The 15714-nt window shown below is 53.2% G+C and overlaps 3 protein-coding genes across 3 annotated transcripts; 1 reads left to right on the top strand and 2 right to left on the bottom strand.

The window, feature by feature from the left end:
* Nucleotides 1-1804: 1804 nt before the first annotated feature.
* On the top strand, nucleotides 1805-3018 carry KRP23_9413 (uncharacterized protein; the record flags this gene model as incomplete). Its single annotated transcript, XM_067894965.1, has 5 exons — nucleotides 1805-2082; nucleotides 2162-2272; nucleotides 2347-2497; nucleotides 2562-2616; nucleotides 2681-3018. 5 exons carry the CDS (start codon nucleotides 1805-1807, stop codon nucleotides 3016-3018), a joined length of 933 nt encoding a protein of 310 aa, XP_067742591.1.
* Nucleotides 3019-4894: 1876 nt separating this feature from the next.
* On the bottom strand, nucleotides 4895-13279 carry KRP23_9412 (Ubiquitin carboxyl-terminal hydrolase 24; the record flags this gene model as incomplete). The annotated part of the gene is made up of 2 exons (XM_067894964.1): nucleotides 4895-8460; nucleotides 9481-13279. 2 exons carry the CDS (start codon nucleotides 13277-13279, stop codon nucleotides 4895-4897), a joined length of 7365 nt encoding a protein of 2454 aa, XP_067742590.1.
* Nucleotides 13280-13492: 213 nt separating this feature from the next.
* KRP23_9411 (Haloacid dehalogenase-like hydrolase domain-containing protein 3) lies at nucleotides 13493-14266 on the bottom strand (the record flags this gene model as incomplete). The annotated part of the gene is made up of 1 exon (XM_067894963.1): nucleotides 13493-14266. The coding sequence occupies one exon, from the start codon at nucleotides 14264-14266 to the stop codon at nucleotides 13493-13495; it is 774 nt and encodes a 257-aa protein (XP_067742589.1).
* Between the last annotated feature and the right edge of the window lie 1448 nt (nucleotides 14267-15714).

The following is a 15714-nucleotide window of genomic DNA, read 5'->3' as shown; positions in this document are numbered from 1 at the left end:
CAAGTCGGCCTTCTTCACGATGGACGATGCTAAGGCCTCGTTCAACCTCTTCTGCTCAGTCTGCGGTATGGGGTCACTCACAATGCCCGCCAACTACGCGCGCGCCGGACCCGTGTACGCCTCGATCGCGCTGGCCTTCATGATCTTCGCCAACACGTACGCCACGCTCAAGCTCTCTAGAGTGTTGCTCGTGTCCCCGTCGTCCGTCAAGACGTACGGTGACCTGGGAGAGTGGGCCCTGGGCAAGTGGGGGCGTTTCTTTACGGTGCTTTCGCAGATGGGCGTGTGCCTCTTGTCACCGTGCGCCTTCCTGGTGCTGGGCAGCACTCTGCTGGACGTGCTGTTCCCGGACTCGTTCAGTCAGACGTTCTGGATCATCTTCATGGCGCTCATGGTCATCCCGGTGTGTCTGATCCCGACGCTGAAGGAGAGTGCTGGTATGGCGTTCGCTGCTAGCTTGGGAACAGTCATCGCTGACATCATCGCTGTGGCTGTGCTGCAGTGGAACATGCGCGGCCACAGCTCGATTCCGTCGCCAGACGTGTCTCCCCACCAGGTGCTGATGTGTTTTGGTAACCTTGCTCTGGCGTACGGAGCTGCCATTGTCGTCCCTGATCTCCACCGCGAGCACTCACAGCCGCAGCGGATGCCCCGCGTGGTAGTGATCACCATCCTGTTCATCTCGGTTTTCTTCATCGCGATCGCACTGGTCGGCTATACGGCCGGCGGCTGCCAGCTATCGGGCAACATCCTGTACTCGATCGTGAGCACCACAGACCCGCTTGGCCTGGCGCCTCTGGGCTTCAGTGCCGACCGCGGTGCTGTGGTGATGGCGTACCTGTTCATGCAGGTTCACATTACGATCGCTTTCTCGACGCTCATGATGCCGCCGTTCTACATGGCAGAGCGCCTCGTTCTGGGTATGCACCAGAGCCCCAAGGTCGTGCGCTTCAACGGCGTGGAGGACCGTGCAAACGTGGAGCAGGATTTGGAGCTGCAGGGGTCGTATGTGTGCAGCTCGACGCCCAACGAGCTTTCTGGGCGTCAGGTATCTACGTCTAGCATGGTCGAGAAGTCAGAAGGCCGGATGTCCCAGCTGCGCGTGGCGCTCGAGTTCGGCGAGGAGATCACGGAGCAGCAGCTACACGAGCCGTACCGCGGTGCCCAGAACGCGCTGCGCTACATTGCTCTGCGCATTTGCATCATCGTCGTCTTGGTGGTCTGCGCTGTTCTGGCGCGTAAGCGGTTCCTGGACTTGGTGGACTTCACGGGTGCCACTGCCCACACGACGAGCTGCCTGCTCATGCCGCTGATCATCTACCTGCGCGTGTTCTGGCGCAAGATGTCGGTCTTGGACAAGGGCGCGTCGATGCTCGTGATTGCGGTGTGCGCTGCCGCTGGCTGCTACGTAATGATCTACGCCGGTAAGGAGCTGTTCACGCCATCGGACGACGACACACTATTCCCGTACTGCGACGCTGAGTTCCAGGACGAGCCGTACTACGTTCGGAATAGCTCCAACTAGGTAGCATCGAAGCGCTAGTGGTGGCGGTGATGGTTGATATATCATGGGTTTACGGGCGCATCGTATCCACACTCGACGAGTTCTATCATAACACTCAGAATTCAGTTTGTCTCGTACAGCATTTGCAAACCTTGCCGAATATGGCTTGCAGCCAAGTAGAGGCATTAGTACTAATATAGTATTACTATTGTAATGGGAGAAGCTAGGGTTTATCCCAGCATATCCAAAATTAAAAAGTGAAAACTGAAATAGGCCAAACGAAGGAAACTAGATACCGGTATGCCCATGGATGTGTCGGCCGCTGGAGCGCTGCTGTGGATGACCCACACGCTGCTGCAGAAGCATCGCTGGGATCCCCAGGGCCCCGAGTCTGACAGGAGTCGGCTCAACCCAATCGAGAGCTTCGCGGGGGACGTAAATCTGCTGGAGGCGCAGCGCTACAAAGTGTCCAAAACGGCAGAAGAAAGTGTCGAAATCCACGTGCGGGCGCTGCTCGTGGGCAGCAAACTGTTCGTGCACTTTGTGTCGAGCGGCAAGAGTGTGCGACTGAGTCTCAAGTAGGCTCTTTTGTTTTCGACGGTATCCGCTAGAACTATTGACTTTATTGACAATTTTGACAATATTGACATACTTCAGAGTTGCCGAGTTTGTCAAGCCTAGCGGACGAAAAAAACATGAAGACGGAGTTCACGGAGTTGTGCTGTATATTGGTAAGTGGCGGTGCAACCTGGAGATTCTTCGCTGGAGGTAAAACATATTGCTATCATTGTTATTTTCAGGTGCTGCTAAATGAGCTCGTGATTGACTTCTGGTGTCCACAGACTGGAGCGCAATTTGTTTCCAGAGTTCTCGAGCGAGTCCAGTTTGGTGGCTTCGGATGCAGAGCTGAGTCGTCTTCCCGAGCCGCTTCTCGTGCGTGTTGGGGGGTTTCTGAGTGTCTCAGACTTCTGTCGAGTCACTGGAACGAGCAAGGTGAGAGGACTCGGCACTGTGAACTACGAGCATAGTTTGTAACAGTAGCTTCGCTGTTGTGTAGTATTTGCATCAGTTGCAGGAGTCCTCCGAGCTATGGCAGCAGTTTCTTCGCCGTGGTACGGCAATGCAAAGCTACACACACCACGGAGCTAATACTGCTATTTGTGTTTGACCCTGTAGACTACCCGACGTTCTCGTTCTCTGGTGGCAGTGATCCAAGGGCTGAATACGTGACGCACTGGGGCTATGCAAAAAGGATGGAGGTTTTGAGCCAGCACCTTCATGGACAACACTTCCGAGAGATCATGCTACGCCAGCAGGCTCCCTGGCGGTGGCGGGGTGGTGGGCGACTGCCAGCGCCCCCACTCCACCTCCCGGTTCCTCCACCATTTCAACCTTTCGGAGACGGGCCATGGTCTCTTCGGGCTCCGCCGCACCCTGGCCTACTTGGTGATGACGACCTCGACATGTTGCGCGATCCGTTCGCGTTCTACCTCAACCCGTCGTATTTCTACTGATTGAGTGGCCGGCGTTTTAACGTCGGGCATGCGTGCTGGAAATTGCTGCAAAGCAGCGAGGCTACTCGCCAATTTTATCCTAGCTATTTATATGGTTGCCACTAATGCTCAACACGGACGCAGAGAGTTTTCCACAGATCATCACCACGCTTGTACCCATGCGCTGGGGAAGCAGTGGGAACAATGACTTCGGCGTCGGAGCTTCGGCGTACACTTTAGCTTCGCGCGATGAAAACGCCAGCTACTACTACTACCAAGAGCCCACGGTACCATCAAGTGACAGCGCTTTAGGCATCTCCCACCCTGGTCAAGTGCGCAGTATTCTCCATGCAAAGAAACCACCTGATAAACGGCAGACCAGGGTTGGAGGCAAAACTCGGTCGTCGCGGCCTAGTCGTGGGGTAAAGACTGCCGGAGAACCCGCTACTGATTGCACAGGGTCCGAATCAACAATACATCCGCCTATAATTGTGTGCGCGGGGAAAAGTGTTTACGGGTCAACAAAGGATGCCAGGGGCAATAACGAACGCAGCGACACCAACCAGCACAGCGGTGAATTTTCAGGCAGAACCTTGGAAGATTGGCTGGTGTCTGGCGGCAGCGACAGTGAGTCTAATTGTAACAATCGACCACTGCCCCAGCGGTCTGCTAGGACGATAGAGAGGTCAAGTGGGGACCATTCACCGCCACAGTATCGAACTGATGAAGAGTTGGAGCAGATCATTCGTGACTTACGCGATCAAGTTTTCCAGCAACAAAAAAAGCAAAATCTTGCACGTCGGATCAATGCAAACAATGCTGAGGACCGCGAGTCACACACACACCAACGTAAACACCTGAAGAACCCCGTGGAGAAAATGGAAGGAGCGGTCGTTAATGCGGCTGTGGCTGCTAGCACTGAATCGAGTTTGGCGGCGCCCAATGGCTTGTTGTTGCAGCGCCCTCTTTCAAGCAGTTGCCTCAATCGACTCGTTATGGAAAGCACTATGCATATGGTTGTCCCTGCTGTCATATACGAAGCACCTTCGGCCCCAGTCCGAGCTGGCATCGATAGTAAGATAAGTGGTGCTATTGGTTCTCGACCGAGCGCGAGGTGTAGACCTGGGTCGAGCCCCGCTTACCACCCAGGAAGCAAGCTTGCATTGCACTTAGGGGATATGGCCCACCTGAATCCGCGTCAACTGCGCTCAAAGAAATTTGCTGGTTCTACTCGAATACGAGGCAAAAAGGAGGCCAGTCGTTATCATGATCAGCATGAACTGTCAAGTGACAGCAGCGAAAGTTTTCTCTATTTGGTGGACGTTGACGAGACTGAGGACGGGCCTGAGTCTCTCTCACTCTCGCCAGTAGGACCCTGGGCTGTCGACGACTTCCCTTCAGCTGGAATCGGCACAGCAACACCTCGCTCGCCTTCGGCGTCTACGTGCCACTCCGTGTCAAGCTTCGGGAGTGATGACATCGATAATGGAGATGGAGCGGAATGGAGCTACAGCGAACTAGCCGCTCTCTCACCTCGCAGTCGGCTGCTGTATTTTTCTGCGTGCGTAGACGACTGCGCGACGTCAAGAGGATCGATTTCACAAGCATACTACCGACAAACGCTTCGTCGCTCTGCTACGTCCGCAAGTGGTCTCATAGCAAAGCTGGAAACTCAAGCAGCTAAGCCTATGCGTTGTTCCTCAGCTAAGGCCACAGCACGAGCGCGAAGTCGCCCAGGCTCAAGCATTACGGGTAGTATGAAGCAGAAGGCCGCCAGTCGCGCGCATCAAATGCGAAAGCGCCCGCAAAGTGGAGGAGCTGTCAGCCCTGGAATCAATAACAACAGCAAGAGATAACGTGTGGAAAATACAGTCGCAACATGACCTCAGGTTTACTCTTAGGCCTCTGGGGCATTTTTGTGCGTGATATCTAGATCTATCCGAAGGAGCATGGAGAGCTCTTCGCGGGACCGGTGCAACTTCCAGTCTGGCTTAGGACCCTCGTGTGCCTCCACCTCAGCACCTTCATGCTCCGGTCCGATTTCATCGCTTGTGCTTTTTCCCAGCCACCGGCCACCACCAACATGGCGTTTGACCGACTCGTGTTGGGTCTCGTTGTCCAGGTCGATTGCTTCCAGTATTATGTCTTCAGCAGCTACCGCAGTCGGGGAGGCAGGAGGAGAGAGCAACACTGGTTGTTCCTCTTCTAGGTCATCGTGAGCTGCATCGAGACGATAGGCTGGAACGGTCACTCCAAAAGCTTTCTCAACCTCAGCAAAGAGTTCTTCGACTTCTTGTAGCTCTTGGCTCTTCGAGCTAACCAAACCACCGCTCTCTGAGCCATGTCCTCTCCATTGCATTCGGACTGAGCCGCTCGAGTCGAGATGGTCCACTAACCAGCCAGGGATCCAATTGACGTGGCTGCAAAACTGCGGGTCGTTCATGAAGAGCTCCTGAAGCATCAGTGATCTACTAGCACGATGCACCGTAAATCCAAGTACCACAAGAGTGTAATTGTGCGACCCACGATGGTCGCGATAGTAGACCACGCTCTCTAAAAGCCCCCGTGACGGCGAGAACACGTGACGATGAACAGTCCACGTTACACTCGACAAATCTCCAGCTTCTTCTAAACTTTTCATGTGCACGTCTTCCGCGTCAAGAAGTCCCCCAAAGACAGCCAACACCTTCTCTGCATGGGTATCTTTCACCTCTTCCAGCACGCCAATAAGCAACGCCACCAGACGATCACACTTCGAAGATGGATTCTCACTCTCAAAAACAATCCGAGTTAGGACCGGCACAACAGTGTCTTCCAACCCGAGCAGCACCACATTTTTCAGCGCAGTGTGATTCAACAGCAGCGTGGAATCTACAGACAGCGGTGCTGGTTCTTCATAGTCCTGCAGCAAATGCTTTAACAACTTCGTTTCCAATCGAGACGTGCAGAGGCGAAGGTCGTGCTCACGCAGTGGGGTAGCAGCTCTCGTTTCAATAGCCAAAGGCGCAATCCCTCGTGACGATATTGGACTATTGACAGTGGATGCAGTGATATCTGCAGCCTCGAATGGAATTTGCAGCGTGGTCAGGAATCGATTGAGGAACTGCACGTTTTCCAGGAACACACGATGAATCACACGATGAATCACACGTATTTCCGTGGTCATGCTCTCCTCGCAGTCCGCCGGACCACTGACGCACTGCTCAATGAACGCACCTAGTTGTTTCATTGCTGTCACTCGTACATCGATCGATAGTGTCAAGACACAACCAGAGGCAGGGTCGCACACCTCGAGGCGTGGCTCTCGCGAGAAAAACAGATCCAGCACCTCACACAAGAAATTCGTGAGAGACTGCTCTGCATCTACATTCTCGGCTGCAGCTTCTTGTGCGAGAATTCTGACAGCCGCCAAAAGCACTTGGAAGCAGCTATCTGCCAGAAATGGGTTCTCGGGGCTCAGGAACAAAACGTCAAACAGCCATGTGCGTTGACTTTCAACGAGGTGTAAGGCTGCCGATGTTAAAGACGCCGTAGGTGAACCCACAGCACCTGCGAGAATCCATTGGCTAAACTTCACCCTCTGGTCATTCGCCTCGCCACTCGAGTTCTTGCTGTAGCCTGACAGCCACAGCGAAATCTGCACGCTGTCTTTTGATCCCTTTGCTGAGGGCGAAGCTGGCGAGGATGTTGAAGACGTTGGGGTTCTATAACATAGTGGCCTGATGCCAAACAGAAACTGGCATCCTAGTTGGCACGCCTGTCGAGCAAGTGTAGTGTCGAACTCTAGTGGCCGTCGCGTGACACCCTCGACCAGGTCACGGATAAACTGCTTGTAACTGGGGTCAAAGGCATTCACAATGCATTCGTACCGCACGTTTTCCTGTATAATTTGAGTCGCAAGCTTCTCGACTGGGTTCGATAGCGACAGCGATTCTGTGGCACACGATGCCGAGGAAAGCTTCTCATTCACTGATCGTCTCTCATAAATCAACATGTAGGCGCTTCTTCTTTTCATCTGGACGATGGGCGAGTACGCGCATTGAATGGAGTCCCATTTCTGAGCCACCTCCTCCCCACCGAAACATTCTTCGCCCATCGTGTCAACGTCGAACTCGCGTACCACTTCGTCATTAAACTCAAGCCATCGCTCGTTCTCCAGCTCATGCCTGTCCTTGATAAACGAGTAATAGTGGCCTGTGTCGGATGTGCCAGAGTGCACCACCACGCCTACAAGGTCGTACATTATCGCTTGTTCGCATTGACCCTGTGGCGTGGTACTATCCGTGGCTGCAAGGGCATCGCTTGTGTACGGGAGCATGTCGAGTTCCATGGGGAACTCCAGAAAGCCGTTAATCTTCACCTTTTCCATGGTATCGTAGTCGAACTCAAACCGCTTGAGATGACACACCAATGTTTGGGGGAGCGTTTTGATGCAAACGCGTTTGGTAGCTGACACTTTGCGCTGCTCACGCTCACAGAAGTACGCGTTTTCACCCTCGAGGGACTCCCCTTGTACGTACAGCTCCAGTGACTCAGCCAGATGCCGTTTCTTCGACACCTCCAGACTCAATGCAAAGAACTTCTCTTCCCGCTCCGAGAGATTCCCTTGCTGCGTCAGAATTTGGTTCACTAGCACTCCTCCAAAGCAACGAGCCATGAAATCTTTGTCGTCATTGGACTCGGTACCACCGCTGGAGCTGGATTCAGCTGCCGTCTCGGGTCGGATGAGCATCTCCAGGCGGTCCAAAAGTAAAGAAAAGAACTCGTCTGCATCCATTTGAAGATGCACATCGGTTGAATTACCATCCATGTCTTTGTGAGACAGTGCAAACGCGGTGGGGTCACATGAACGGTAGTTTGTGTACGCTAGCGAGGCAAACAGCTTCTGGAGTTGCTCAACCTCGTCTTTCCACGACGACGAAGACCGGTCGACCGGAATTTGTGAAGAATCTAATGCAAGCAGGCCTCCACAAAAGCCAGGCATCATGAAAAGCTGCTGCACAAGAGCATTCATGTAGCAGATGCATCCTGGGTTTACCAGGCCAGCGTGGTGAGTGCTCTTTGTCGTATCCAAGAACGAGTCCGCAGGAGCATAATTCCATTGTCGACCAGCCAGATTTACAGTTTCCAAGACGCGCGCTTGATAGCCACGAAGGCGGTTCAGCAGAGCACACATATCGCGGTTTAGATTGGCTGGGTCACGGTCAATATCGGGTCTTTGTAAGCTCCCAGTCTGAGGAAATATCAAAGTTAGGAGAAGAGTCTGCGCTAGCTCGCGAGTTGGAATGGCTCTGCAAACTGGCGGACTTGGCGTATCGTGATCGTTAGGCGTGTCCCCGAACAGCAATTTATCGTGGATGAAGTTAATCATCTCTTCACTGTCGTTGCTCGATGCTGAAGCCTCAACCGTGTCGTAGGATGAATCACGCAAGCCACTTCGAAGTATTCCTGTGCGAAGTGTTTCTGAAACACTGGCAAGCAACGTCAGCAGCTGTAAACAGCCATTTAGAATGCCAACACTCTGGCCTCGAGGGGCCCTGGTGCTTCTTGTAGCTCTAGCCACTTCCTGTTGGGATACAATTCGATACAGATTGCTCACAAGTCGGCCGGGTATGCTCTTTCTCATCAGCGCTGCAGCTAAGGCCCCACTGGCTTCGCTGCTACTTTCTGAGCTGGTCCCTTTGTTGATTCGTACGCGTCCACAAGTTCCCAGAAGCACTCTGCAGAACGCGAAAAGCTCTTCTAGGGCTGTATCGCTGTAAGCTCCATTGAAATCTTGCGCGGCGAGATCGCACGCCGACACTATGAACGGATTAAACAATTTTCGTGCGGGGCTGCAAGAATCCATGGCACCAAAAGCCGCTGCCATTTCAGATAAAACACCAAGCACCTGAGCGCGCGTCGATCTAGATGAGCAATCAACTAGAAGCGCCTTCAACCACCCGCATAGCGTAATACGACCGCAGGATGCACTTCCGGTATCCTGCTCTGGTTCCAATACCATCGCTGTGAGACGCGGTGAAAAGCGTATGAGTGAACAGCACATCTGCACCCCGCAGTAGACAGCCTCAGCAGATTCTTCAGAAAATGAAGTCTTGCGGTGACATTCTCGTGAACAAAATCGCTGTGTCAACTGCACAGAAACTTGGAGCATCGATGACAACTCGATCGTCTTGACAAACTCAGGCAGTGTCGAAGTATGCAATCGGACGTCAAACGGCGAGAGTGAGTCATGCTGCGCTTTATCTGACGCGCTCATTCGATTCCAGTGGAAGAAATAATTGAGCACGCGCATCACCGCTGCTAGGCAAGTAGCCCTGAGGTTCTGCGCATATTGAGACAGAATGGAATCGCCATCGACTGGAAGATCCGGCCAATGTTTTTCGGGCCACTTCAGCAGCGTTTCATAGAGGTGCCTGGCACCGCCCAAGCGAACAAAGCGCTCTCTCCATTGCCGACGCCCCGAATCTAACTCTCTGGTACCGTTTCCTGTCGTCTCTAATGGGATCAAGAGTGCCTCCACTAATCGAAGCGCGTACAACAACCGTTGAATGCTAGACCCATCCAATAGGTCGGACCAATCCACGTCACCACCAACTCCTGCGCCACAATTATCTTGGTCTTTATCTGCACGACGCAAGCGAATCATCTTGCGCAGTAACTCATTGTTCGTTGGCAAGCAGCAAAGCAGGTCCCAAGTTCTTTGTGACGTGGTCTCATCCCAATCTACGAGTTCCAGTAAAACGTCGAAGTGCGCGCCTTGGTTTGCTAGGACCTGGCTCATTACACCATATCGTGCCTTGCGCTTGCTTGACTCGTTTTGCGCGTCTTCCAGCGGCAGGCAGCTTTGTCGCTCGTCTTTCACGTATAGCTTTGGAGCACCTCCAGAATAGTCTGTAAGTGCTTCATCGACGTCTTCGGGTCTCAAGTCTGGCCCGCGCTGCGGAGAAGGAGCTTGTGGCCAGCGCAGATTTGCTCGAACACATGGAGAGCGCATGCTCGACTTGATCGGACTTCCAGACTTGTTCAAAAGATCAGCTCTGAGCTCGACTTTCAGTGGTGAGCACTCAGACTCAGACCGACGACTTGCCGGGCTATCCAAGCTACGGCGCAGCAGTGCAGAACCTGCTTCCTCGTCCTTTTGAGGCTGATCGGTGTCCTCAGTATCAACTTCTTCATTTGCGTCAACAATAACATCTAAGAGTGCGTGTTGCTGCCGGAAAGTCCAGCTTGGTCGACGAGCCGCACGGTAGCCGAGCTTAGCACCGATGGAAGGGTCAGACTGCACATCCTTCATCGGCGAAGGGTAAATTTCCAGGTATGGCAGACGCTCCTCTAAATGCTCTATCCGAAATGGCTTCTTCGATGCCTCACCACTACCATCGCTGTCTGTAGAGAGTGATATTCCCTCGCTTTCCAGCTTGTCCATCAGCGCTTCGTTTGCATTTTCTTCTGAGTCGTCTCCAATCTTGCAGGCCTCCAAAAAGTATCGGAGCAAATCAATACAGCGGTTGACAACAGCAACACTGGCAGCTCGTTCGGTCAGTACACTTTTGTCAGTGGCTTCTGGTCGATCCGACGCAGGTGAAAACGTGCATGTCCGAATCTTTTCGGCATCCGCCTTAGCCGTCGCGATGAACTCCATGCACTTTTCGACATACTGCATTTTGCACCGGAACGGAACTTCTGTCTGCTGAACGTTAGGGGCAAAAGCCAAGTGGAAGTTTGCGAGCAAAGTGATGATCTCTTCCGCAACCGCAGGGTCGCTGGCACTGACAGCAAGCTGCCACAACTCATCCAGACCTACAAGCGGTTGACCCGTCATAAGCTCCACCGACTCGTCTTTATCGCCGCCAGAGCTACTTCCACTGGTAGTTTTGTTGGTCGGAGAGAGAACCAGGTCTGACCCGACTGGACTTGTCGTGGAGAAAATCTCCAAGCCACCTTTTACGAGGTTTATACGTCGAAATATGCTGTGAAAACAGCATAGAGTAGAAAGCGTGATGCATTGGCCAGGCAAGCTGGGGAACTTTTTCGTGACCAGATACTCAGCCATTCTCAGTGGCATGAGAGCCTGAGATGAGCCTGCAGTCTCGCTTTCCGGCCTGTTATTCTTCAATTGCACCGGTGTGTTCATGCAAAGCTCAATCCACTGAAAGCAGAGCGCGGCCTCGTCCAGTAGAAATGCCTCCGCTATCATGAGATGCCACACAACGTCCAGCTGATCTTCAACGAAGACTGATTCTCCAATGTCCAGAATCCACGAAGCTCGAAGCGCAAGCAGTCGATTTTTAATGTCATTCACGTGGTCTTTCAAGACAGGCAACGTCTCTCGCTCGTCGTCATCCATGTGACGCCACTGCGTTACTTCTAGTGCCTGGCGCACCTCCTGCTTATAGATGACAATCTCATCCAACAGGAACTTCACGTACGACTTGTTGTGTTGGTGTGGAGCCAACACAATTCCCATCTCTGCAACTAGCGAGGACAACTGCGTAAAAAGCTTCAACGACATCGCCAGGTTTTCTCGCCGAGAAATGTTGTCCAAGCACGAGCAAAGTAGTTCATCCACCATTTCACAACTTCTATAGTTATTCACACAAGCTTCTTCCTCGCTCTCTCCGCCCTCTTCCCCGACTGCCTCTGACCGAAGCATCTCGTGCATACGCACCAAAACCTCATCACAAAAGTCCATAGATGTGTTGGATGGGAGCACAACTGTCCACAGATGCATCAAAATTTGCTGTCGAAGCGAGCGCTGTCGGGGGGCATCGGTGGAATCGTCCCTTTCTGGCAGCTCTCGGCACACAAGTCTACGAGCTGCGATTGCTGCGAAGAGACAGAGTTGATTCGAGTCCAGCTTGGCTCGAACGGCTTCGATGCGTGCCACCAGGTGATTGAGCGACGGAAGCTCTACGAACGTCACCATTTCCATTAGCAAGTCATGAATCGTTGACCGAAAGGCTTCGTGGCGCCGCTGAACTGGTCGAGATTCACCAGCAGACTCCGTGTCGGAGTGGTAGCAGCTCCAAACCAAATCTATCCACTCTGTCGGCAAGCATTCCAACTCGGACGCAAACTGGAAAAGCGACGTCGACCTCTTAATCAACTCGACATGCATCTTGTCGCCTAGCAGTTCCTGCATCAGTTGCTTTTCGTGCATCCAGTCAACGAGGAAACTCAGAGTAGAATATAACGAGGCCGCTGTTGGCTCCAGTTGCTCCTGGATTTGATCATTGTACAATCGGGTAATGATCACCACGACTTCTGTGAGTCCATAAATTCGCTTTTCCAACGAATTGCTCTGGAAAAATCGCAGTGATATTTCCAACCGGAGGAGCTGCACCCGCTGCTCACACAACTCGCGCGCAAGAAGAGCACCAGATCCACTTTCATCAACGGAGTGTTTGTCATTTTCGGTCTTGAATGCTTGGCCATTTCTCTGGACCGTATCAATGATATCAACGTTGTGTTGGATCTTGAGAAGCAGCAGCTCCATCACCTGCACCACCTCCAGCAGCGAGTCTCGAGACAGCGCGTAGAACTCGGCAGCTTGCAACTTCCTAATGTGCGTGCACACGGCGTCCACCAGCTTTGGAAAGTATTCAGCTAGGAAGACTGCACACAAGTGATCTTTCACGTCATACACAACGCGAAGAATACATTGCAGCACCTCAAAAGAAGCTCCGGCGGCAAGTACCTCGAGAAACAACGAAAAGCCACCCACTTGGCCCCAGTGCTCGAGGTTGAGCATAAAGTACCGAGAAGTGTACTCGGAGCTGTCACGTTCTGTGAACCGAAGTGCCTGAAACTCGGTACTTTCGTCTTTTTCATTGTTTTCCGTCTCCTGCCCTCGGTTCAAAGCAGTTCCGTCGTTGCTGGTGCCGTGATAAAGGTAAAATCGCCGATGAGCATCCAGAACTCGCGCAAGACACGACACGCGCGAAGTGTCGCCCTCTTGGAATCGCTTTGCAACCCTCGCCAGTGTCCACTGCAAAAACTTGTTGACGTCTTCCACCGTTCTCACGTCGAACGATTTGCCCAGAAGAAGCTGCACGACCTGCGGCAGGAAGTCCATGTCCAGGCGCTCCACCTGCTCATCCGACAAACCGACGTCTTGGCTTCCTGACTGGCCATCCCGTACCAAAATAATGAGCAGATGAAGCCAATGCGTCGGATCGCCACTAGACGCGAGTTCACCAGCGATGGCCACACAAGTCCCTTCGAAGTCGCGACGCAGCTCTCCCACCACCTGCTCCACGTCCTCAGCACCAACTTCCATCGACCGTACCCAGTTCAGACTCGCCCACTCTTGATAATTTCTCCAAGTGGCTTGCACTTGCAAGCCGTCGCCACGGTGGTTTCAAGCTGCGTCCTTCCAGCACGATATCCTTAACTACCATTTTCCATGCAACGTTAGACAAGTTCGACCCCTTCGACCGCTGTATTCACTGTCCGTACCGTTGGCAAGCAACGTAAACTCTCCTCCTCCTCCTCAAATGTCCTTGACCACCTGCTGCAGCGTCGCAATGAGGTCGTTCTCGCGCACGTCACTAGGCGACTTCTTCTTCGACCTCCAGAGCAGTTTGGCTTGTGCGCCCAGCGTCTTGGCCGCTCTGTAGTCCTTGACCGGGTGGTCGCCCACGTGCAGGAACCTCGAGACGTCCACGTCTGCGTCCTCTCTCTGCAGCTGCCTGAAGGTCGAGAGGAAGATGGACGCATGCGGCTTCATCTGCGGCTCGGCGAAGGACGTCGTGACCACGTCGAAGAACGCGCGCAGCTCCAAGTCCTCGAGCAGCGGCTCGAGGCGCTCGTCGAAGTTGGAGATGACGCCCATGGGCACGTCTAGAGCGTGGAGCCGCTCGAGCGTCGGCCGCGCGTCCGCAAACACCGTCCAGGCCTCCGGCCGCGCAAAATGCGCGTATACTTGGCGCGTGAAGCGCTCGCCCTGCTCCTGATGGTGCGCGAGGCAGTCGGCCACATCTGCGCGCTTCATGACGTTTAGGAGGAGCTCGCGCCACCACGCGAAGGCGGTGGCGTCCGAGTCATTGGCGCCAAAGTTGGGATTGCGACGCGACTGCCGCGCGAACTCCAACGGGAAATGCCGCGACAACGCGTCAGACGCCGCCGCACGCCGAGAGGACGACAAAGTTTGGCCGGACGCCGATTCCCAGAAGCGCAAGTACGTGACTCCAGGGGCCTCTGTAGGACGCAGCAACGTGCCGGTCGCGTCCAGCGTCACGTAGCGCCACGTGCGACGGGAGGTCATTTGAGCTCTGCTGGTCCTTTATTGTTGGCTTGTACGGGACAAAGTGCGAAATGGCTACGGAATTGACACAAGAATTGTTCGTGCAAGCAAGGACTTCAATGCACTTGTCTACATGTATGACGAGCGGCCACGGCATGCCAGAAGCCGCTTGTGCTGGTCTTTGGTCACTGAATTCAAAACTTTTTAAGCACAATCGTGGTTTGGCAGAGTTACGCCTTCGGCTCCGCGGGGTATTTTCGGTAGGATAGTGTTGATGCGTTTGAACCGCGTAGATACAGAGAAAGTTAGAGCAGAGGAAAGCGCCTTCGTGTGTCCATTATCGACCAAACCTACTTGTATTTCTTCACAATATCGATGACGTGGGTAACCTTGGCTTTTCTCCTGTACGTTTGCCACTATAAGATCCAGGTTCGAGTCATGTCGTCTAGCGATGTCAACGAACATGTCGGTATCCTAGCACTCACTTTTAGCCAGCCACAGGGTCGGCATTACCCTGAATCCACGGAAACTGAAACGTGAAATCGAAACCTGTGGAAGCAATAATGCTGTCAGATGAGGCCAACGCTAATTTCTACGAGCTCAGTGACAAACCTATCAGCAACGCACCATAGTGTACCATACGGCACGTCAACGTCAGCAGCACCCAGACGACAAGTTTGCTTTGAATAAGCGACGTCTGCGTTTCCAACACGAACGCGAGATGGTAGAGCACGTGCATCCCAATAGTGCGTTTGATGACAATGATGAGGACAAAGAACGACGTGCACTCGAGCAGTCCGTACAAAAAGACTGGTTGCACTGTATTTCCCACATTCTCTCGTGTAATGCCTTCCAACTCGGTGTGATATCGCGCACTGGGGAGCTGAATCATGACACAGACGAAGTTTGCGTAGAAAATTGGGATGAATGACTCCAAGTACTTTGTGAGCACGAGGCATTCTGTAGTAAACAGTATCTCCACGGCTCGCTGGAGAATGTACGATGGAGGCACTGAATTTGAGGACAGGATGCTCTCTGTCCTTGACGTTCCTTCCGGTTTGACTGCCTTTAGTGGTTTGATTTGGATAGCGGAAATGGCGTAAATCCTGGCGCTCATTCGCTTGGCAGATGCCCACCCCGCAGTTGGAGTACCTGTTACTACAGGGACAGTGCTACCGAATCGCCTGCGATGAGCTTTGACAGCGGGCTTCAGCGGGTATTTATCCAAGCGAGCGAGAAAGCTTCGTCCCGCAGAAGACAACACGTGAGGAAGACACGAGCGCAACTGGATGCGCGAACACTTTTGCTTTTCGAACTTTTCGAGTTGTTGGCACAGCGAGCAGCCAACGTCCAACACGTTCAGGTCCCCTTGATCCCCCATTTCACGATTCAATCGTTGGTGGATTTCAAACGAAGTTTTGTATAACCCCCGCAATACGAAGACAGTGTGGAAGATGTCGACAAGCATA

The sequence above is a fragment of the Phytophthora ramorum genome (genome assembly GCF_020800215.1).
Source record: "Phytophthora ramorum isolate Pr-102 chromosome Unknown Phyram_PR-102_s0008, whole genome shotgun sequence".
In the NCBI taxonomy this organism is placed as follows: Eukaryota; Oomycota; class Peronosporomycetes; order Peronosporales; family Peronosporaceae; genus Phytophthora; species Phytophthora ramorum.
The sequence above is the reverse complement of the archived record's forward strand: the minus strand, read 5'-3'. Positions and strand labels throughout refer to the sequence as shown.